The 24,715-nt window shown below is 44.3% G+C and overlaps 1 protein-coding gene across 9 annotated transcripts in view; it reads right to left on the bottom strand.

The window, feature by feature from the left end:
* The window catches only part of ELAVL4 (ELAV like RNA binding protein 4), a 158,276-nt gene that overhangs the window by 12,267 nt on the left and 121,294 nt on the right, over positions 1–24,715 (bottom strand). For all 9 annotated transcript variants that reach the window (XM_066376243.1, XM_066376241.1, XM_066376238.1 and 6 more), the window contains exon 3: positions 13,330–13,433. In XM_066376243.1, the coding sequence (XP_066232340.1) occupies positions 13,330–13,433 (104 nt within the window). The remainder of the gene's footprint in view (positions 1–13,329; positions 13,434–24,715) is intronic.

Here is a 24,715-nt window from a genome sequence, read left to right as displayed (position 1 = left end):
TCTAGCTCCCGGCACAGAGACCGAAAACCACAGGGCACTCAAAGACTACTGAAAGAGTGAATGAACATCCACTAGTCATAACAAATGATGCTGACACTAATGGCTCTTTGGGGTTAACTGCAGCTTGGATTCCTGAGAATTAAGGGGAATTATTGAGAGTTAAGCACCCCAAATCACAGCTGTCTTCTCCACTTTCCATTCTCCAGTGTCTGAGGTTGGAAGGACTGAAAGAGTGTTCTAGGGCTAGATGTCACTTAGAGGCTTTCTCTTAGCAAACATTTCCTGAGGGTCTACTATGCGCCAGGCTCAGTGCTGCATGCTGGGGATATACAACATGCAAGAACAGGGCATGTTCTCTTGTCCTAAAGGAGCTCCAAGTGCAATGGGTACAACAGACAACACTCAAAAGGTATTCAACAAACGAGTAAAGTGGAAGAATGGATTAGTACACATGTAGACCACCTACCACAATGCCACAAATGTGTGGGCTACATATAGCTGCAAATGAAACACAGAGAAGAAAATGATTAATCTCCCTTTAATTAAGGCTTCAAAAAGTCAGGAAGGAGACAGAGGTGAGATGAGACTGGTGGTGACAGGTGGTGTGACAGTGTGTGCTGGTGTCAGGGAATGGTGGCCTGATGCTGTCCTTCCACTATTGTGAAGACCAACAGGAAGATGAAGGTCAAGAGCTTAGTGTAGTGCCTGCCTGGCATCCCGTAAATGCTCAGTGGATAGTAATGACCTTGATTCCCATTAGTCCTGGGAAGCCAGAACTGGGGTACAGAGGGGAGCAGGCTGGAACAGACCTGAGAAAGGAGCTGGCCCTCAGCAGCCAACGACACAACCAGAACCATTTCCTCAAAAGACAATTCTGACAAAGGGCGAATCGCAGTCAGGGAGAATTACTGCTCTACGTCTCCAGGGGCGGGCCCCAGCCACAAAGCAGCAACAAACCCCAAAGGTGAACAGCACCTGATTATTCTCTGCCAAGCCAATCCCTGCTGCTTAGTTTTTCTCCTCTATTTGAAATCATAAGTCTACTATTCTCTTAGTCCCCTCTCCTGGAAACATATAGGAGGGGACCAAAAAGAAAAGGATCTTCCCACATTCAGAATCCAAAATACTCATTCCAGGATCTAAACTTTTCAAGTCTCCTCATATATTTATTAAATCCTCACTAAGTGACTACAGGTAGCAGGCCCTTTGTGAGGGTGAAACATTTCTGAAAATCCCAGTGTTCAGCTCCTGCAGAGGCAAACATTGCTGGCTTGTTCACCCCACTGAGCCAGTGACCTAGAGCCCTGGGTTTCCAGTGCTGGAGGCAGCATCCTGGAGAACCCCATGCCTAAGACCATGGGGGTCCTGCTTGCTTCATTCATCCACAATCTGAAGACAAGCCTGGCATTTCTAGGCCAGCACCGATCTTGCTCTGGGGCTCAGAAAGAGCTGGAAGTGGACAGCCAATCCTCTCTCTTGGGTAAAGGTGACCCAAAGGCAGGTAGTGGAGAATGGCTGACTTTATAAATGATCTGGAAGGAAGATCTGCAGTCCTTCAAAATTCCCCATCCCTTCCATCTCTGCAGGCTCATAGCAACCCTTCCCCTTCATACATGGAGCCACCAGCTTTGGCTGTGGGCCAGCTCTAGCACTTACTAGCTGTGTGACCGTGGGCAAGTAATTACATGTTGATAAGTCTCAGTTTCTTTACTGTCAGAGGGGAGGACAATTCTCCTTTGATGGGTTATTGTAAAGCACTGAGATAATAGATTAAATGTGTCTAGCACATAGCCAGAATTTAGTAGATATTTAGTAAATGTGATTACTGATGAGTCACACAGGCTTTTGTGTGGGCCAGCATGGGACACACTTTTCAATTTGGCCACACAAGCAAACATTTCCAATTGGAACACCACCCGTGAGTTCCTATAGAGGCACTGTCCTCTGTCACCACTCTGTCATCCTGGTGGGGTCTGGATCACCCTTTACCCTGTCGCTGCCCTGACTTAGCTCCAGCACATTCCTACAGATTCCGCTGCTTCCCATCCACAAAGTACTTTGCACTTTCCAAAGTGACTTCACAAGGTTGTTCTCAGAGTCTCACCAAGGTCATACGGCTGGCAGGCATTGTCATGCCCCACAGTCGGGGCTCAGGACCAGCACTGGGGGCTGCTCATCCCCAAACAGCACTCTGGGCTGCCTTCCCCTGTGCACAGCCAGGGGCCTGGCCTGGACAGGCCGGCAGAAACAGCGCTGCCTGGGGAGAACACTTCCTGGGTCATCTGGCAACGTCTGCCCTTGTGTGAGCCACCACGGTACAGAAAAGGCGGAGGACTTAGAAAACACGATGAAGGCAGGACCTCGGGTGTTCTTAAGGAGATGAGATGAGAGGAAAGGCATCGTTCTCTGCTTCAGAAAATCACTGGCATTAGAAGATGGAAGTTCATTCATTCCACTCCTTCCTCAGTGCCTCCTGCGTGTCAGGCCCGGGGGGACTGAGGGCTGGGGGTTTCTCTGCTTCAAGGACCCCACCAGCTCGGGAACTAAGCGCACAATGAAGAGTGTGAAGACAAAGGCTGTTCCTGAAGGAGGATACTGGCGGGGAACTCTCACTTTGCACTCCCTGCGTTTCCTTCCCTGTGAGGGAGCCCCCAGGAGGCGCAGTCTGAGCCCCTTGTCCCCTCTCCCCTCTCCTTTCCTGGGGGAGTGGAGCATCTGCTCTAAACCAGCTTCAGTGAAGGAAACAGCACCGAGCTGCAGCACTGCCTGCTTCCTCCCTCCAGGAAGTCAGAGGTCAGCCAGAAGCGCACTTTCTGTTCCAGGTTCTCAGGTTCTGTGGGAGCAGATTATGCTCTGGTATGGGGGGGCCTTGTGGGGGCCAGAGCACCTGTGACAGGGTATGTCAATCTGTCCAAGTATGGGGTTCTGTGTTAGGAACCTCATTGTGCCCACTGAATCCATCTGGGGCCTGATCAGTAATAAAGATGACCTTAGGATTCCATAGGCTTTTCTCTTGTGTCTCATCTCTCAATGGGTTTAGAACTTGGAGGAGTCATTTGTTGGGCCCTTCGAAAAACAATAAGGACTTCTACCAATGACTGTATGCTTTCATGAGCTCCGCATTCTATTCACAAAACTGCCAATCTCTACAACCATGGTTCATAGTAAGTGGAAATAAATGTGATAAGTGACATGGATGATCCTAACAGAAAGCACCATCCTTGAAACCTGCGTCATAGAAACTTGATGTTGTAAGTGACCTCAAAAGTGCAAGGCAGGATCCACACAGCTGGCTACCCACTAACACATTTCCAAGGACGGGAAGCTCACTTCCTTAAGAAGCATCCTATACCATCATGGCCATCAGTAATTATTGGAAAATTCTTTCTTCTACTGAGCTCAAAACTGCCTCCCTCATAACTTCTAGCCTCCTATTTCTATTCTAATACACCAGGAGCATCCTTCTTGTTTTTATCACCTCTTATCTTATGGATCTCACTGATTGGTACTGGTTAAGAGTATCAGGCAACTATATATTTTGAGACAGGCCACTACAAGGAAGTTCTCATTTATGTCACCTTAACTGAAATTAAGCATCTATTCTGGACTGGAAAGGAGACGTAGTAGCCTCATTAAGAGCAAGGACTTTGTGTTGAAGAGATATGGGTTTGAACTCTGACCACTTACTGGCTGCATAACATTGGGGTAAGTCACTTAAACTTTCTGAGCTGCATTACTTGACTAATGTAGTTTAGGATTTGAGATGTTTAAGGGTTAAACAAGCTAATGCATTTAAGATTCCTAGGCATAATGCCTGGCTCACAGTAAGTGCTCAATAAACAGTGGTTTTGATACGATTGCTATGTAATCAGCCCGTATGCTAGACACTGGGGGTGCAGAGATGAATACAATAGTCCCTGACATGTAAGACTATTAGTCTAGCAGAGGAGACACAGAGACCAATCATTCCAGAGGAGCAGACTGCAGATTTCCCCCAGTCTGTTGTAACACACTCTGAGTGAGCACAAACTCCCCAGAGTATGCAGATCCCTAGGGGACATTCGCTCCACAGAGGCCGGGAGCACAGCAGCAAAGAACAGACTCTGGTGTGGCTGGGGCTTTCTGGGAGCAACCCTCCTAGGAACCTCCAACCCCGCCTCCAAGAGCCAGGAGAGAAGAACAAAGTCAGTTGGCTCCTGGAAGACACAGTTCTAACTGTGAGGGTCAGCCTCTCACAGGTAGGACGGGTGTCAGCTTATGTGGCCCCTGTCCTCATACTTCTCCCATCTGCCACCTGATACATGATACCCTGTCATCGGGAGCAAAACCTGATGCTAAACAAACATTTCTGAGGGAGTTCTGAATGCGCCACATCCCCCTGCCCCAGCACCCTGTGATGGAAGTTCAAAACCCTTACCTGAACAATCAAGGCCCTCTGGGGTCCAGCCCAACCTCTCCTCTCCTACTAATCTCTCCCTGCACTCTACACCTCAATTCACAAAAAAGTAAAGGTGGGCTGAAAGTTTCTACGTCCATGTCTTTGTTCCTGCTGTTTGCTCATCATTATGACAAATGGACTCCTGCCCATCCTTCTAGGCCCAGCCTGAACGCTGTCTCCTCCGTGAGGCCCAGGCACAAATGACTGCTCTCTCATTGGGCTCCACAGATGGCAACATTTCAATGGCAGCAGTTATCACGCCCTGCTCCCGTCACAGCCATCTGCCCTAACAGTCTAAGCATTCTGGTAGTTTGTGAAGACCCCGGTGGCATCTAGCTGCAAAGCCTTACGTAGGGCAGGAGCTGAATAAATGTTCTCTGGATTGATACAGAAGTGTGTAATTCACTGTGTGCAGTGAATTTTAGCTCCCAGGAGCTGACTGCCATGGAGAAGGAGCTAGAGGAAATCATGGAGTTGAAGAGAATCTAAGAATATCGTAGAGCCTCTGGCACACAGTAGGCTGAATACATGTCTTTTTATTTTATTTTTTTTAAACCATGTGGTAGTAGATTCGTGTGCTTTACAACTTCTTTTTAAAAGTCCATCACATTATCGAGGGGGCTTACTAAGTACAAGAATCTCACTGTCTGTCTGATGGCCCCTAGAAGGGAGGGATGTGCTAATGGTTTCATGGTCTGGTTAGTGGAAAAGATGATCTGACTCAGGGCTTCAGACACCCGCTCACTCTCCTCACCGCCACTCCTGCCTCTGCTCTATGGAAGCCTGGTGAGGTCACTGTGGCCAGCCGGAAGTGCCATAACACTTTCCACTCTGCAAAGCCTTTTCTATATGCTGCCTGAGGCTTAATAAGACTCAGACTTCTTCATTATGCATCTCTGGAACATGTAGATGGGAAAAAGTCTTCCCCTCTCCTTATGTAATTTTCACCCTAGGAGTCACCCTATTCATCTTCATTCTGGGGATCATGACTGAGCGCCTACTGTATGCCATGATTACCTATAAGAGAGATAGTATTAGTTCTATTTTCTGGATGACAGGCTCTGGCTCAGTGAGGTCAAATACTTATCCAAGGTCACAAAGACAAACTAAGACAAGCTGGGTATGACCCCAAGCTTTGGGATCTTTCTGCTCTGGCAGACTAACATGGACAGCAAAATACAAGCCGTGCACCGGGCACAAGCTGCTATCACCTGGGAATGTTACCAGGCTGGAAAGATTGTGCTCTAATATTTTATTAGTTAGACTGTTAAGGGCTGGAAGAAACCATTCTCCAGATGAGGAAGTAAGTCCAGAGAAGTCAAGTAAGCTCCCGAGGTTATCCTAGTAGCTTTTGACAGAGCTAGGCCTTGACTCCCCGTCTCAGCTCAGGCTCTTCTGACTGAATAACAAGGGGGAAGGGAAGACGGAAAAGCTTTTTGACCTTTGATCTACCAGCCGATTTGTTCTGGGGCTTCATGATGACCGCGGAGAAGTGATGATTTCCCGGGGCCACTGATGTTTTAGGCCAGCGTTGCCCAATACAACGTTCTGGGATCATGAAAATATTCTAGATCTGTGCTGTTGAGTATCTGAGCCGCTAGCTACACGTGGCTACTGAGTACTTCAACCGTGCTTAGTGTGACTGAGGAACTGGACTTTTCATTTTTTCAAATCTTAATTTAAATTCAAATGATAGCCATATGTGGCTAGTGGCTACTCTACTGAACAGGACAGCTCGAAGCCCCCAAACAACATAAAGTTACAGCATCTCAGACCTACAGGGGACCTTTAGGATCATTTATTCAGACTCTAGGCTTGTATAGGAATCTTTTCTACATCATCCCTAATGACTCCATTTGAAAGCCTTTGACATCAGGGACTCACTATCACCCAAGGCAAAAATGTTCTACCCTCATAGCTCCATAAGTTCTCTTCACAGATTTCTGAAATATAGGATTGAGCTTCAGAGTCACCTCAGACATCTTCCCCCTAGAGAATGGTAAAGTAACCACTGCGGGGTGAGTATGTGAGTGGAGCACCCTCTTTGCTATCTTTGTCATTTGCCTCTGCACAACCCCAAGGGTGACTGGTCTTTTAAAATGGTGAAGCTGAGATCGGACACAATACAACAAGGATGAGTTCACCGGGTGTGACCTAGAAAGGACCACTAAGTCCTGTGCTCTGGAGCCCACACTTCTCCACCACAGCCAAGGTGCGCCAAGGTTCTTTTTTAAGCAGCTCACATCACACTGTTGGCTGCTTCTACTCCTGCAGACTGATAAAGCCGAAGCCCGTTCCACGTGCTTCTGAAAACCTTCATTTCCTCCCTACCTGGACCTGTTCAATTTTCTTCTGTAATCCAGACACAGGGCACTGTGGATGATCTCTAAGATACGGGGATCATATCAACCTCACTGGGCAGAGATAGCAGGGAAACTATCTCTCAGACTTCTACTCCTGTGTCTGAAATTATCCACTCAGAGGAAGCTGCGAGCGCACTGGGAAGGCCAGCAGCCCAGCAGAGCCTCTCACGGGAGCGAGAGAGCAGCCTGGTACAACTGGGGAAACGGGTCTCCAGTTCCCACTGGCAATGCCTTGTCCCTCTCTTGGCTCCGCGGGGATTTGGCCATCCAGCCGCCCTTGCTGTCCTTGGTGGGGACATGCTCCTGCACTGGCTCCAACTCTAGCTGCAACGGAGGAGGGGGGGGGGGGAGGAGAGAAAAGTGCCTTTTCGTTATTAATAAGATTAAGGGAGGCAGTCTATTATTTCTGGGTGGGGTGATAACCGTCAGCAAAAAATGATCTGCTAACTCTCCGGGAAGCATTAAGGACAGTGATAGGAGGAATAATTGCTTATGCCAAGTGCAAAGAAAAGATGCCTCAGCGGAATGAAGGCCTTTAGCGAGGCAGGTGGATGTGGGGGGAGGGAGGGCGGCATGGCTCCTTGATGACCCCGGGCTAGAGGAAGGAGGGGAGGGACAAACTGGAACCTGCAAAACTCATGTGTGGGAAGATTCCCTAGAGGCACCCTAGCGCTATTAGAAGAAAAAAGTGAGAATGGAGAAGTGGCTAAGCAGCATCACAGCACAGAGGCTGGATAAAGACCTCGCTCTTCCTCTCCTTCCGGAAGGGAGAAAGCCTTCACTCACACAGCTTCCCCTTCCCTAGTCCACCGCCCTGAGCTGGGCTCCTGCCTCACAGCAGAGCTGCTTCTTACTCTGCCACCCACTTCCGGAGTGCCAACCCTCCTGGGCTCACTGAGTGGCAGAAACAGCTCTTTCGTCCCCTTATCCCTAACCTAGTCCTGAGATCACGTTCTCTTCCAGTTTGCACCAGAGCTCTGGTAATGTTTTTCTTAAAAACATACTTTTATAATTTGAGTAACAGCTTAATGCAATTATTAGAAAAAGAAAAGACATCAAACCATTTGCAAACATGTAACTTAATGAAAAAAGGAAGAAAATACATAAAAATGATAATCACATTGAGTTGGGATGGCTGATACTGCCTTCATTGTATAATAATGCATTTTCCAAATCATCCATAAGCATGTCTTGATTTTGAAATGAGTAAAAAAAAAAATTCTCTCAAGAGAGCTGATAAAAACCAATGTCCAATGTTGACAAAAATCTACCGCAGCAGCCTGCAAGCTGCTGGTTTCATTCATTAAACACCCAGGTGAACCTTCTTAGAGCTTTACTTTGACCCCTCCTTAAACCCTGTACAGCTCCCTACTTTCCTACAGCCCCTCCAAGTCAAATGGGAACCCCTGTATCCACATGACCGCCCCATCTCACTGCTTTAGAGTTGGTCTTTTGCATGTCTGTGTCCCCTACGACAGTGGTCCCCAACCTTTTTTGGGCCACGGACTGGTTTAATGTCAGAAAATATTTTTATGGACCGGCCTTTAGGGTGGGACAGATAAATGTATCACATGACTGAGACAAGCGTCAAGAGTGAGTCTTAGATGGATGTAACAGAGGGAATCTGGTCATTTTTTAAAAATAAAACATCGTTCAGACTTAAATATAAATAAAACAGAAATAATGTAAGTTATTTATTCTTTCTCTGCGGACCGGTACCAAATGGCCCACGGACTGGTACCCGTCCGCGGCTGGGGGGTTGGGGACCATTGCCCTACGAGACAAGAGGTTCCAGAGGTGAAGCAGTGAACAGTTCTCTAACCCTGCTCCTCAGACTCAGGTTAAAATCCAAGCAGGTATACTGTGAACGTTTTACTGGGAGGAATTGCAAACCCTCAAATCCTATTGTAAATAGGATTTTTTTACTGCACGTTCTCAGTGTAACTTGCACACATATCCAAATTTTGGATAAACATATCCTTCTTTTGAAGTACCACAGAACCATTTGATTTCCTTTGTTCCTAATTAATATGACAAAGAGCTGGACCACCGCAACTGGATTCAATGGAGTGCTTCTTAATGAGAGGCTGGACTTACAGTGCAAGTTCAGAAGCTGCTCTTTTGGAGCTCACGGAGAGGTTTGGGGCTGAGACAGGCATTGACGTGGGGTCCAGGGGGGCTGGAAATCATTTTCTAGAATCCGTAGCCATTTTACCAGATGCTTTCTAAAGTGATCTATGTTGGTGACAAATGGGGAAGAAACTAAACAGATAGCACCACAAAAGCCCTAAGTGGGACAAATCATCTCCATTAGACTCAGGGTTGAAATGTTGAGAAAAGACCTCGTTTCTCGAGTGAGGAGCCAGGCTCTGTGGCAGGCTAGCCGATGTAAGCACCGTGCCTGTCTGACACTCATGGGCAGAACGATCGCCGCGGCACTGCCTGGGAAGCAGGGGTCTGAGAAGAAATGCTTTCAGAAGGAAGTCAGGTCAGTGGCCAGGGTGACAGCAGCAGCCCCGAATCACAAGCCTGTTTACTGAAGAACCTGGAGGAGACACGCAATTCATTTGTCTGCTCTGTGTGGCTGCGTCCCACGTCCGGGCGTATAACCCATGTGTGTGCTGAGCCAAATGCACTCCCACACACTTGCAGAATGCACGTGCTTGCTGAATAAACAGGCAGTGTGACATCCCAGCGGGTACGACCTACTGTCAAATTCCTTTTAAAACATTTTTTTTTGGTTACTCCAAATCTTGCTACCAACTGTGTGATCCTGAGTAAGTCTCCTAACCTCATGGGGCCTCAGTTTTCTCATTTGTATAAATAGCATCTCCTTCAAGGGCTATTTTAAGAATTAGAGCTGCTCTGTATAAAGCACCTAGCTTTAGGGATGTTTCAAGAATTAAACGCGATCAAGCATGTAAAGGAGTTAGAATAGTGTTAGGCACACAGTAAATACTCAATATAAGGTAGCACCACTATTATTATTATTTCCTTTCAAGCTCCTGGTCACATATTAAACAACTTCTCTCCTGACAGACCCTTCACAGAACCTTCGGATGCTAACTGAGCTGCACTGCTCACCACTTATGTGGCTTTGACAGTCACTTCATCTGTCGGAGCCTGGTCTGTAAGATGAGCGGTGGGAACCTAGCCACTTTCTCCCACTAAACAAGTTATAATCCAAAGAACAATTCCTCTGCAGTCCCTGGTTTGCAGACATGTACTAGACGGTTCTGAGGAGATCTCTGTAATGCATACTTCCAGATAAGATACTTGTTTTTCCAATGGGCACGTTATCCACAGTCATCCACATTAGTCATTGCGGCTGACGTGTCTACGTCTAGACTGTATTTCTCACGGACGCCAGAGGCCTGGCCTTGCCTTCCACACACCTCAGTATCTGCACGCTCACATCACATCCCCCATTAATAAAGGGGAAATCAGTATTTGTTAACAGAGAACCATCATTTGTGGGCACCTTCTACTAGCAGCCAGTAATGAGTCATTCGCTTCCAATCAGCAAAACAATGTTTGCGTATTTAAATTTGAGTTCAGAGGCTGCCAACTGCATGTCTACAGGTTCACTATTAAGTTATGTTTGGCCCACTTACATAATGCTTTAAAATGTTTTGGTATCCAACCTTTAGGAACGGAGAGATTTGGCATAAAAAAAAAATCTGGATTTCATTTTCTATTCAATGATTGGAAGATCTGGCAACTATCTAGGCTTAAACAATCAGCAATAGCCGAAGAAAAGCTTCCCTTTTTACTGCTCTCCAGCTCACTGCAGCTTCTACCACCCCTCACGGCTTTCCAGAACTATCTCCAAATCTAGCTGTTAATCACTAACTTTCAAAGCTTAGGAATCAACTCCTGGTTTGCCTGCATTTGTGATGTGCATTACATTTAAAGTAGCATGTTTTGCATGAAGCACTCCAAAAATGCCCTCTAAATCTGAGAAGAGGGGAGAGACTTGACTATAGCTAGATGATTCTAAGGAGATCTCTATAATGCATGTTTCAGAAAAATCTTGTTTTTGTTTCCCCTCAGATAGGTAAGTTATCTATTCCTTCATGGAGTCAGAGTAGAGAGATAAATCTCATGCCACTCGTCAAAGCAAACCGAAGCAGAAGAAGTAAACAGTGGCCTGAAAGGCAGAAAAGCAATTTTTAAAAATTAATAAATAATGAGACTATTAACAGCACATAAAAAAGGTTTGCTTTTTTTTCTCCCCTTTAATATGAGTTTTACCTTAAACACTGTGTCCCTTTAGGAAAGAGAAGAAAAGTTAATAAAGGAACCTATCACTCAAACTTAATTTTTAGTATGGCAAATAAACTGCTTTAATGAAAGGGCTGAATTCCCCAGGTTTGCACATTAAATTTTCATCCGTCGTAGAGAATGGAAATTATTGATTCAGCCGTGGCATCATGCATTTTCAATCCCACAGTGCCTTGGAAGCCCACGTTACTGCTGGGTGCAAATGTGTTGGCAGCATTTTGATGCAGGGTGAGCACAGGGTGGGTGAGGGGGTGGGGGAAGGAATATGGAGAAGGGAAGCCGGCAGACTGGCTCTTCACAGAAAGAAAATAATCAATGCTCTTTGTCGCTAAGATCCACTTAGACAAAGCACTGCTTTTGATGGCCAGGGGTGCATTCTCAGATCAGAAAGGCTGGGTTCACCCGGTCCTTTGGGACATACCTACGGCTTCATGGAATACTTTAAAAACATAGACACAGAATGGATGGCTGATAATTTGATCCTAAGCTCTTGGGGAAATTTGGATTTCAAGAGAACTGCAGAGGTAAGAAAAGTATCTTTCTCACTCCAAGGTCAGGGTGTCTATCAAGGGAAGAGTAAAAGTCTGACATTCTGATGCTAAATTAGATAGCACAGAAAAATCAATCAAACGCATAAATACAGTTCTCAACCTGGTGTGGCCTCATCAAAGAGTCTAGCGATGTGAGCATCCCATCTTTACTTAAAGCACAAGAATAGTTATGTTTCTCCTTCAAAAGAAATTAATTCTCCTACTTCTCAGAGGACTACCCCATAATTAAATAATTCTCAATTATTTCCCATAGAGAACTCATAGGGATTGACTCTAAGCCGAGACTGAGGCAACATGAACCAGGCCCATTTGGGGGTCTGTGTGTACCACAGACTGTATGAGATCAGGAAAACAATCATCTATATAAATGAGGAAAAACTCAATTGGAAAACTAAAGTTGCTTGAGGAAGGACAAAAGAAAGGAGAGAAGGAAGGGAGGAAGCAAAGGAAGAAGAGAGGGGGAAAGGGAAAAAGGAAGGGAGGAAGGAGAAGAAGAAAGGAAGAAGAAAGGAAGGAAGAAAATCACATAATATAGTCCCCAAAGAGAAGGTCTGGTTTTGTTTTGGCTATGTTTTTATTTTGATTACCTCCCAGCTAAGATAACCTTATATCACTAGTCTCCTCTGTTAGTCTGGATGTTGGAAAAGTCACTCTTGTTGAACTAAAAAGTTCTGGTTTGTGTTTTCAGACACTGAGAGCTAGTGCCATCTATAGATTTCCATTCTGGGAGAGGTTTCTCTTTTGTCCTACTTTGTGTCAGACTTGCTATCGTGAGGATAAGAGTGCCCAGGAGACGCCTCCTCGTGGTTTAATAGGCTATGAAGAATGGCACTCATTAATCGGCTGGCAGCTGCCCCCAAACAGGATGACGCTAGGTGGGGAGGACGGGCAGGAGGCAGGCACCACTCAGGAGCTCAGCACTGACTGTTGGAAGGGGGCCTCAAAGCCAAAACAGCAAAGGTGAAGTCTGAACAAAAAGTGAAAATCCAGCTATAGAAACCTTGGTCTGGAGGAGCAGGCGCTGGGTAACTGGTTGTCTTTCTCAATCTAACCCTTTGTGAGATATTATGTACCAGTCTGATTATTTTCAGATGGCTGGAATGTTCCTTTTTCTGTCATTCCTTTACTATGCTCCCACAGATCTTATATATACATGTTACGCTAGTGTGTTTACTTATAACTGGTTTTTCCTTTTCAAGTCTCAGTTAGGAGGGTTCTTTCTACCTTTAGCTCAGCTTGGCATAGGAGATCCCTGCCCCCAGCTCATCTTTTCATTATCTCCCCATCAAACTGAGGTCACACTGCTCTATACACTGTTCTCCATTCACTACGGTTATAATCATGTTCACAGCTTGCATGCGCTGTTCCCTCTGCCTGGAATAGCTTCCTCGCCTCAGCTTCTTCCTGAAGCTCAGTTCTGGCCATCTCGGCAGATTCAGGCTCTCAGGCTTTCCAGGAGGGGTGGTCATCCCTGACAGCCCATCTGCCCTCCAGACCGGAGGTCCCACAGCTCCTGGCCCCTTCCCTACTCAGTCTTCTCCTCGCTCTTCTGTAATGATCTGTGTTCCCCACAAATGCCCTTTGAATAAACAAAGAACACCACTTCCAGCTCCCTCATTGCCATTATTCATTAGGTCGAAGGATGAAATTAACCAGCGTCTCCCCAAGCAGGAGCCAGCATATCACCTCTTACCTTTATGGTTTTGGTCTGGAGTCTGAGTCCATTTAAAGTGTTGATGGCTTTCTCTGCATCCTTTGGATCAATATAGTTAACGAATCCATACCCTAAACTCTGTCCTGTGGAAACATTTTTTAAAAAAGAGAGAAAGAGATAGAGAGAGCAAAAGAGAGAGAGAGAGAAAGAGAGAGAGCTCAATATCTTTATAAGGTAACACTTCCCATTGCAGTGAATCCAAACCCTCCTCTAGTATATGGTTTCTTTTATACCAGGGTTTACCCCCAGGTTGAAAAATTTCAAATTCTTTCATGTATCATTATGGTCAGCTTTAAATTAATGGGAGCTGCCCAAGCTGGGAATAGGTAAGAGCCCCTGCACATCCATACCATAGATACACAAAGGTCCACTTAATGGGGAAGAGGCAGGACAGGGTAGTGGAAAGAGAACAAGTGTCATTTGTTAGAAGAGAATTGAACTGGAGTCCTGGGGCTTTCACACAGTCAGCTGTGTGACTTTGGGGACAAGTCATTTAAACTCTTGTCCCACTCTACCCCCACCCTCCATCTCTTCTCTGGCAATAACAGCACTTGCCACAAACAGGTTTGAGAGGGTTAATGAGATATTGTATATAAAATGCCTACCAGGGGCATTGCCTAGAACATAGTAGCTGCTCAACAAACGACAGCTGTGCTCTGGTCAGTCCTGTAAAACTGGGGCAAGCGCTGGACACGGTAGCTGTGTCTGCTGCCTCAGTTGTGCCGGCCACACCTACACTCAGGAATGTAGCAGGATCTGAGCAGCAAAGACTGGAGACGTTATAGTGAAGGCATGGCCAGAATCTAAAGCAGTTGCTACAAATTATTCATTGCCTCCATCTCCCCCCCCCCCGGCACAACAACAATAAAAAGGGTGGGTTAAAGAACTGGGGAGCTCCTAACTTAAAGGGGGGGTCCAGTGTGCAGATGCATTCTTCAAAGAGGATTTAGCTCTGTTTGGTGGAGATTGCATTGACCTGTCTGCAAAGAGAGGTGGCAAGTGACAGCCCCCCCCCCCCAGCAAAGTAAAAATAATGTGTTTGTGATCGTGCCGCTGATTATAAATAGTCCATCAGCTCTGCGTGTGTCATCAGCCAGAAATATCATTAGGAAACTTTACATTTTCTGACATAGCCTTTAAGAAACACAGAACTCAGGGTGGCTGCAAAACCAGTTTGAACTTCCCAGGCAACGTTATTGATTTGTGGGCGGCAGCAGAGATGAAGGGAAGGAAAATGACAGGACATCACATGTCAGGAAGGACTGATTACATCAAGTTCCCTCTGGAGCACAGGGGCCAGGGTGGGGAGACAATACAGTGAGGAGCCTGCCATGTCCTAGTGACAGGAGCCGCTTCAGCAGCCAAAAATTCTTCCCAACAGCTTCTGTTTTTGCTGGTAAATGTCTGTGTTTGTGTTGGTTGTAGGAGGGAACCTGGGAAAACAAGTTGGGTTCTGGATCAGAAAACGAGTGGCATTGTTATTCTCTATAGGAAGGAAACAAAGAGAGTTGTGAGGAAACTCAAATACATTTTTTGTCTCCCATATGAAAACCCCAAATGACAATTCTTTCTTTCCATTAGGATATTCCCTTCTTTTGGAATAACAGAGTTATAATAGGAAAAGACCGAGGCAGAGGCCAGAACTAGAAACTGAGAAAGGAGGAGAGAATGTTGAGCACCCTCCAGGGGCTGGGACCCTTCTCTCCCCGGGTCACTGTGCTTGTGGTGTGTGTGTGTGTGTGTGTGTGTGTGTGTGTGTGTGTGTGTGTGTGTGTACACAGAAGAGTAAGCATGAGAGAGGTGTGTGTGAATAGCAAGACCCTGCTACCTGTTCTAAGAAAATTTTTGCAATCCAAAGAATAACAGATACTCATTTCATTGATTTAAAAATACCATTTATCCTAATTTTGACACCACCTCAACAAGTCTAAGTAAATTTACCTAATTAAATCCATTTTCATCATGCCAATTTATTAGTTTTATTTATCTTGTATAGAAAAGAAGCCTTAATAACTACTGTACTAAAATATTTTTATAATTATTTGTTTTAAACAGTCACACACCAAGTTGAGCTGCTTTAAAGGGCATTTTTTAAAACAATAATTTCAATGATAAACCTTAGATATGAGTTTTAGGAAACAGGTCGGATATCAACCTACCTAGATAAATTTAATTTGTGTAAAGTTAAAATGAAATTTGAAAAAATATAGACAAAACACTTGCCCCTTAACTGCAAACATTGGACCTAAATCCAAATAATTCATAATTCATCATAATGATGAAATATATGTAAAGAGATTTATCATGCCTACCAGTGATGCATGTTGCCTGATAAACTATCTTTCTGTCTAATTATTCATATACTTATGGAAATCTAAAATAAATACAGAGGTGTGCAAAAGTAGGCTTACAGTTACTCAGTGGAAAATAATACAGGAATTAATAAATAGTAATATAAGAATAAAACTCTGATTTGCTTACTCATAACTGTAAAGCTACTTTTGCCCACCCCTGTAGAGGGGCTATAATTTTTACCTTCTACATTTTCTCTTTATTTTAGACCTTTGTTTCAGGAGGAAGGAAAACACTCTCAGGTCCTATGAAGGTTCTGAAGGTCAAGTGAAGAAAAGGACTTCTGTGTCATATCTGCCCACCTGCCTTTATCAGTCCCCCAACCCACCATCACCTTAGTACCAGACTGCAACCAGCACAACTGGGTTATCGTTACGTGCTCTAGCTTTAGAGACTGCGCTCAGCATCAAGAAGGAGGGTGCTTTAGGAAAAGTAAAAACCAGGGGAACATCGCTTCAGAGAGTAAGAGGAAAAAAGATTGGAGACTCTCCTTGATACAGAACGGAACGCTGCATGGCACCAGCGGAGGACAGAAGAGGAGAGACTTGCCTGTGAATTGCAAGGTATGAGATAAGGGGCAGCCGGGGACACCAGCTGCGGTAACCCAGTTCACAAACAGGCTTCCTCACGGGCCTCTCGCCCGCGGGGTAGGAGTCCAGCTAAGACGAATACAAAGTACTCCATGGAAATAAACATTCTCTTTAAAACTGCCTACAGAGGATTAAAGCCCTAGGTAAAAAAAGATAAAAACCCAAGACTGATTTCTTTCAGAAACTCTTTTAGTAGTAGGGGAGAGTAAAATAAGGAAGACTTAATGTTTTTATTCTGGTGGCCATATATTGGTTATGGGTTATGAATTTGTAGCTCTGTATTTAAATGTTACATAGAAAAACACAGATGAAACACAGTCACAAAAAATACCAACACTATTTCCATGGGGACCAAGAGAGCCACCATGCAGGGAAGGCCCCAGGGGCCCAGTCAGGAGCTGAGGGCTAAGTATGTGTGCATCTGCATTCCACACATAGATCAGGTCCTCGTGTTATTTTTCTTTCTTTTCCCAAATAACTATGTCTTCTTCCTTTGTTAGCTGCAGCGAGATTTGACTATATAGGTGTGGCGACAGGACATTAATATTTAGAACAGAACATTAAATTACATTTTTGTTCTCAATTTATGAATTTATTTTGAGAGCAATTTGAACAAATAAAAAATTAAATCACCAAAGTTATGTTTATTGAATCATCAGCAAAGAAAAAATAAATCGATAAAGAAAAGATGTTATATAACAAAGACTGCCTCTAAAATTTAGAAACTATGGTGAGTACCTGGCTTTTTGATGTCTAGATGACCTACAGCCCTTACTTACAAGGGACCAGTCCTTGGTAGCCCGGTCCAGCAGGCATGGGGGAGGCGTCTCCAGAGACCATGCATGGGAAGGACATGAATTCTTAGCACTTTGGGATAGAAATTTAAGATTAGAATGTTGTTTCCAAGGAAAAACTGTTATACATAATGCCTACATTTTAAGGTATTTTGGTGGTTTTAGATTAAACAGGTTCTTTTCTTAACAAGTTTTTCTTAAATTTGAACCTGAACGTTTCTGTTTTTATAGATCACACATGCAAACACACTCAAACACATGATGTGTCCTCCTACTATGACATTCAAACATCTCTATTCTGTTATAATAATTTGTATACCTTACTTCTTGTCTTAGACACCAAACACTTCTCCCTACAAGAATAACCTTATAAAAGTTAGCATCTTTGAACATGGAAGGTACTCAACAAATATCTGCTAAATGAAAGAATGTATAAACATACGTGTACTAATTCTTCCTTTCTGGAAGCATAGCACCAGCTGTTCTTATGTATGGGGGAGAAGAGGTAGAGGGCGGGGACCTGGGGCAAGGGGAGAACAGGACAACAAGCTGCCACCAGAGATGACTGGAGAACAAAACACAAACAAAAAATGTCCTGGGTGGGTTCTCCTACAGTATTGTTCAGGTAAACAATAAAAACCATCCCGCCCACCTTTCCACAGATATTCTGAGTTCCCAAAGTGTTCTCCCACCCCTTCTGTCACATCGATTCTCACAACAGCCCTGTGGGAGAGATAATCATCATCTTACGGATGTGGGAACTGAAGCTCAGAGAAAACAGTGATTTGCCCTACATTACAGACCTGGATCTCAATCTAGACAAGGGTTCATAAAATTTTTATGCATAGGGTGAGACAGTACATGTACTGCTCACAAAAATTAGGGGACAATGCAAAAATGAATATAAAGCAATAAAAAAAAGAAGCATTTAATTTTTTTTTATTAAACAAGAACATCAGAAAAGCAAATGACAAGTCAAAGAAAGTTGTTCGATTATGCTTATGAGATGCAAAACCAACTTTTATTTCATTGGTGAAAATGCACTATACAAAAGGCTGAAAGTACTGGAGTATCTGCACGTTTCCTGATCCCCTAATTTTTGTGAGCAGTGTAGTTTAGTATTGGTGGGTCCTCCAGTCCCTGTCACGACAATTTGCCATTGCAGCATGAAAGCAGCTACAGACAATATGTAAACCAATGAATGTGTAGCTGTGTTCCAATAAAACTTTATTTAGAAAAATGGGCAGAGGTCTCAATTTGGCTTTTGGGCCATAGCTTGCTGACACGCTGGTGTAGATCTTTTGACTCCAAATCCAGTATCCTTTTCCATAACCACAGTTACTCCATTTGAACTAAAATATTACTGACAACTGTTTTGAGGCCCTGAAATACCTATGAAGCTTTTTTGAATCACCTAAGAAAAAAGTAGATTATCTTTGATAGTTTGTGTTAAGCATTTTAAACTTGTACTCTAACTCTAGGAAGGATTGCCATCATAGCTGATTATAACCCCTCATTTTCCAAGTCATTCTGAATCAGAGTGTTTCCCTTTGCCTTTGTGGTCATTGGGGTTCCGACAGCAGGACTTCAAATGTGACATCCTCATGGCTGATGGCAGCGGTGCAGAAGCAGCCCGTCCCCTTGCAGGGCTGGCTGGAAGGAACCTCAGCATTTCTGCACTGCTAACCTGCACAGCTTGCTTTTTCTGTCTTTAAAAATCGTCGTTCTCCAGAAACTGAAGAGTTACTTTCTCTCATCTGCACAGCCCCCAAGCGGGCAGCCAGATGGGTAGCTGCTGTTGATGAAAACTTCTGAGTTGAGTAAGGAATTTTTGTGGATGTTAGAACCCCTAGCTCAGGCTGAAATTCTGTTCTCAAAGCACATGATAAAATCCCCGGTCACCTCGAGATCACCTGCGTGGCGGAAATCCACATGCTGAGTTAACCGTGGTCAACCCCACGTCCCAGCACTCCCTCCCTGCCGGTCCTGGGGTGGCTTTCCCAGCTGTCAGCTGCCTTGAAATCTACCTGAACTCACTCAAAAGGGGGTCAGAGAGCTCTGTGGCTGTTACTGCATATATACGTGTGTGTGTGTGTGTGTGTGTGTGTGTGTGTGTGTGTGTGGCTTTAAAACCATATTTCCTGTGTAACGTTGGTTAAGTCGTTTAAGCTTCATCAGCCTGTTCCCTTATGTGGAAAAACAGGGATAATCCCTTATCCTCCCAATCAAAGGATCACTTTGAGGATTAACTATATTAGCATGAGGATGAAGAACAGTTACAATTTATTCTGTGCCTACTTTATGCCAGGCACTACCAGCAATGGCTTAGTAAGAATGCCTAATTTAATCCTGTGAAATGGGTACATAGGCCCATTGTGCAGATAAGGATAGTGAGACTAAGAAATGTTAACCTACCCAAAGTCAACCAGGAAGTAGGCTCCAGGGCTAGGATTTGCATGAAGCCAGGTCTGTGTGACTGCCCAGCTCCTGCCTCTCTCTGTGGGGTCTGGCCTCTGTGCAATGGCACAGCAGAGAGGCTGGCATCAGCTAAGAACTCAAGGGAGGCACACTCCGTGTGTTGGAGTCCCTTGCCCTTCTCTACACTGGCTGCGGATGCTTCGCGATTCCGGAGCAGCCCTGGCTCTGCCCCGTCCCAGCACCCTTCCGTGAGGGTTTACATGTGTTTGGCTGTCTGAGTCTTGGCTTTTCTCCTGCACACTCAGTGTTTGTAAAGCAAACTAGTCAGAAGATTTCTTTTCTTTTAGTAGTTCATACAACTGTTATTTAAAGTCTTACCACTTTAAGTATGGTCCCTCCACCAGCGTCACTGGCATCACCTGGGGACTTATAAGAACTGCAGCTTTGGCCTCTCGCTGTGTGACCCTGGCCAAGTTATGTTCACTTCCCTGCACCTACACACCTTACCCAGAGTCACAGGGGAGGGATGCTCTGATAGGGAAGCTCTCAGAATTCCTTAATATTTGCTATTTCTTTTCAGCCCCAAATTTTGAATTCAATTGAAGTAATCTCATCTGTAAAATGGACTTAATGTTACTTTTATCTTCAGGGAGCTATTAGAGGGATTAAAAGCGATCATGCATGTGAAGTGCCTGGCACATGACACATGCTCAGAAGGTGGTTCCTCTCGTCCTTCTCCAGCCCTTACACTATGGCCTGTACGGATGCTACCTCCTCAGTGAGCCCCAGCCTCCTCGAGAGTGAAGGATGTTTCTGATGCTTTTCTTTTACACTGGAGCACATACTGCAACAGGCATGCAGATTCCACATGTAACTATGAGTGGGCCCCAAAATGACCAAGAAATTGTTCCTGCCTTCAAGGGGCTTATTATGTAGAAGGGAAAGACAAATATAAGAATTACAGTTCAAAAATAATAAATATAGGGTAGGGCAAAAGTAGGCTTATAGTTGCTCATATAGAAAATATAATAATATGTAATATAATAATAAATAATAATACAAGAATGAAGTCAGTGTCCCATGTACTCACAAAGTAGGTATAAACCTACTTTGCCCCACCCTGTATACCAGAGAATTTTCTCTTAAAGTTATGTATAGGAATAGAGAGGATGTAGAAACTAATTTTAACTGAGCAGAGTAAGGAAGGCTTCCTGGAGGTGGGGGCATTTGAGTTGGGCTTTGAAGAAAGAGCAGAATTTTGATGCGGGTTCCCTTATGAAGGGATGAGATTCCAACATGAGGGCTGAATTCAAGCACTATATTAATTTATCCTATAGATATTTACTGAGCACTTATTATGTGCCAAGCATAGTTTCATTCACTGGGAATACAGAGAGAACAAAAAATACTTGGTTTCTGTCATCATATTTGGGGTGAGGGAATAGGACAAGAAACATATAAATAAAATATAAAATTTGTCAGACGATTGTGAGTTCAAGGGAGAACATAAAGCATGAAAAAGGGAAAGGCAGTGTGTTGGGGGAGGGTTGCAATTTTTAAATACAGGGTCAGACAAGGCCTCACTGCAAAGGTGACATGATAGCAGAGACCTGAGGGGTAGGGGGGGTCAGTCCTCCCTCTGAGGGAAGGCCATTCCAGGCAGAGTGAACCTCATGCTCAAAGGCCCTGCGGCAGGAGCATGCTTGGCAGGTTGGAGCAACAGCACAAGTGAATGTGAGAGGAACTTACCAATGCATTTGTCAAACAACTGAAAAGAGGAAAGAGGCACCCCTGGTTTCTTCAAGCTGATTCTACAGCACTGCTGAGTGAGACATATGTGAAAATCACGCTAGCCGCGTCCCTCGGCCTTACAGATCAGGTGAACATCGTCGCTGACACACCTTTTCAAAATGACCTCTTAATGTATTATCATTCCCCACCACATAGCAGCAACTGGAGGCCAAAATGATATTTTATTCATCTCTGTACTTTCACTACCTGCCAATGTTCATGAAATTATTTGGACATCCAGGAAATGTCTTTTGGTTGAATAAATGAGTATTATTTATTTATATACATATTTATATCCTCTTAATCACCCTCAACCTCCCATATATTAAACAGAAAGGGTCCAGGAAGAGCAGCAAAATCTTTTTCCAGGGCATTACGTATGTCCAGATGCTCTTAAGAGGTATGGAATCAGATCCCATGGGACACATCTTTAAGACCTGTGGGCTTTAGTGTGAAAGAGAGAAGACTCTAGAGGTGCTTTAAGCCCCTTCCAATATTTGAAAGGCTGTCATAGAAAGTCAGGGGTCAATTTACTCTGCTGGGCCCCCGGGAAGAAAATGAGACTCAGACAATAGAAGAGGGAGTAGACATTTGCTTTGATAAAAAGAAGAACTTTTAAATAATGATTTTATAAGGGTATGGGCTGTCTTGTGAGGTGGTGAAGGCTCCATGACTAGAATGATGGTAAACATGAAGCCAGACCTACATTTTATCAGGAGATGCTATAGCAGTTAGCAATATCAACCCATAAGATTCCTCCGAAGATTCAATGGTTCTTTTTTTTTTTTTGTATTTTTCTGAAGCTGGAAACGGGGAGAGACAGTCAGACAGACTCCCGCATGCGCCCGACCGGGATCCACCCGGCACGCCCACCAGGGGCGATGCTCTGCCCACCAGGGGGCGATGCTCTGCCCCTCCGGGGCGTCGCTCTGCCGCGACCAGAGCCACTCTAGCGCCTGGGGCAGAGGCCAAGGAGCCATCCCCAGCGCCCGGGCCATCTTTGCTCCAATGGAGCCTTGGCTGCGGGAGGGGAAGAGAGAGACAGAGAGGAAGGAGGGGGGGGGGTGGAGAAGCAAATGGGCGCTTCTCCTATGTGCCCTGGCCGGGAATCGAACCCGGGTCCCCTGCACGCCAGGCCAACGCTCTACCGCTGAGCCAACCGGCCAGGGCCTTCAATGGTTCTTAATTATATTTATTTTAGACCCATGCTCACAGCCAGTTTCCGTTTATTGTGATTTCTAATTAAGAAAATAAAAACAATAGAGAATATGTATTGAATACCTACTATGGGCCAAGAACTTTACCTATACCATTATTTAAATCTTTACAACCTCTGAAGAAGCATTCTGATCCCTGTTTTACAGCAGGGGAAGCCGAGGCCCAGAACGGAGAAGTAACAAACCCAAGGCCATTTGGCTAGAGAACAATAGTCAGGCCCATGTTCTTCCCTTCCCATGACAGCTTCTCAGCTGTGCCCTGCTTTCCTGAATATGTGCTCACCTGTGTGCTAAACACCTGCCCTGACACCACACAATGTCCCTGAGACTTGGAGAGAGTCTGGTTTTTGAGTACTATCTCCAAGTTCTCGTTCTTTTCATTTAATTTGAATGTACACCCCGAAGTATCCCATTCCCATCTTCCTACTTGGTGTGTCTGTCAGACTGAATCTGCTACATCACAGAATTGAAGTCTTGCAAAGGACTTAAGTATCAAACACCTCCAAGTCTCTTTTACAGATTTGGAAACTGAGGACTAAGGAAGAAGCAAGGAATTCATGGTCTAGTAGGAACATAAGACCTATTAATCAACAATGATCGTCCTAGAGTATGGTGAAGTGTCGTGACAGTGAGGAGAGAGGGTTTCTGGAGGATACCTGAGCTGAGACTGATATGAAAAGACTGGTAGGAGACAGACAGGCAAAAGACAGAGAAGAGCACTCCAGGAAGGGGGGGCAACATGAGCATCTAGCCCTTCAGGAAAATAGATTGCCACTGATCTTACAGCCATTGCTTCCTGGAGGCCAAGAGTTGTTGATATCAATCTGGACTGTCCATGCTGTTTCTGAGCTGAACCTGTGCTCAGATGCACAGATAAGATCTCCCTATGCCTCTGGCAGAGACATCTGGAATCGTGAGTGTGTCTGCGCTCTGCCAACAACAAACACTATTAAAAAAGACAGAACATAGCTTTCCTTATTCTGCATTCCCAAAGTATTTAAAATTACATTGAGCCAGTACTTGGTTATTCCCAGAGGCTACAACCTGGCTTTCTAAGTAGATGTAATTTCCCAGAAGTTGAGCACTCACATTATGGCATCAAGATGGCAACAAGCAAAGCACTTGGCCCAAGGTGGGCATTCAATAGATACTCATCGAGCTACATGTGTTCCTCAATGGACACTAAGTTCCTTAGGGCAGGGCCAGGGGCCTTACTAATCTTGGTAAGACCAATGTCTGGTACATAGTAGGCTTTCAATAAACCTATGTGAAATGAATGAATGAATTAGTTCAATAATCAAATGAACAGTATAAAAAATTAGTTATTTTTTAGTGCTTACTGTGTGCTGAGTGCTGTACGTATTTCTCTCAGCCCAGTTTTACTGAGGTATAATTGACAAATAAGATTGTGAGATATTTAAAGTATACATCATGATGACTTGCTATACATATGCATTGTAAAAGGATTTCTCCCACCTAGTTAATTAGTACATATTTATCTTTTCTTTTCTTGTTACACAGAAATGCTTTATTTTTATTATCTCATCTATTCCTAAATAAAACAACCCTACAAGGTAAGCCATTTATAATCAAGAAGACTAATGTCCAGAGGTCTCAAGACCATCTGGTTCCAAAGCCCAAGCAGGTTTTAATAGTGTTTTCTGATTTCAGAGGAGATAGAAACCAAACTGCTTAATAAGATGCCAACGCCTCTGTTACCATAGTAAAGCACATGGAAATCCACAAAGTATACACGGTGATTTCCAGCAGTCCCCAAAGCAAGAAGGACCAGCTATGAAGCTACACTATTTCATAAAGAAAACTAACCAATCAAATCTCAAAGGAGTTTTTTTAAAACATTTTTTTTTGGTTTGACCTATAATAAGTTGCTGCAAATGACAGTACTTATACATTTCAATAACAAACCTCAATAAATGAAAAAAGAGAACTAATCTGAACCTTATTTTTCTTCTGGTTTTATCAAGGAAGAAAGACGATTCATGTGATAAAAAGTATCAAGTTTTACTTAAAAAGAAACTGAGAGGAAAACATACTCTAGGTCAGTGTTTTTCAACACCAGTCGGCAGACGTGCTGGTTTGCCAGAAATTTCATGTGGGTCCACAAAAGAGTTAATCACCCTGATGTTGTATGAAGATTATAGACCCATTGATTATAGACTTTGTGGACTGGTTGAAAAACGCT

Source organism: Saccopteryx leptura, chromosome 3, assembly GCF_036850995.1.
Source record: "Saccopteryx leptura isolate mSacLep1 chromosome 3, mSacLep1_pri_phased_curated, whole genome shotgun sequence".
NCBI classification, from domain to species: domain Eukaryota; kingdom Metazoa; phylum Chordata; class Mammalia; order Chiroptera; family Emballonuridae; genus Saccopteryx; species Saccopteryx leptura.
The sequence above is the reverse complement of the archived record's forward strand: the minus strand, read 5'-3'. Positions and strand labels throughout refer to the sequence as shown.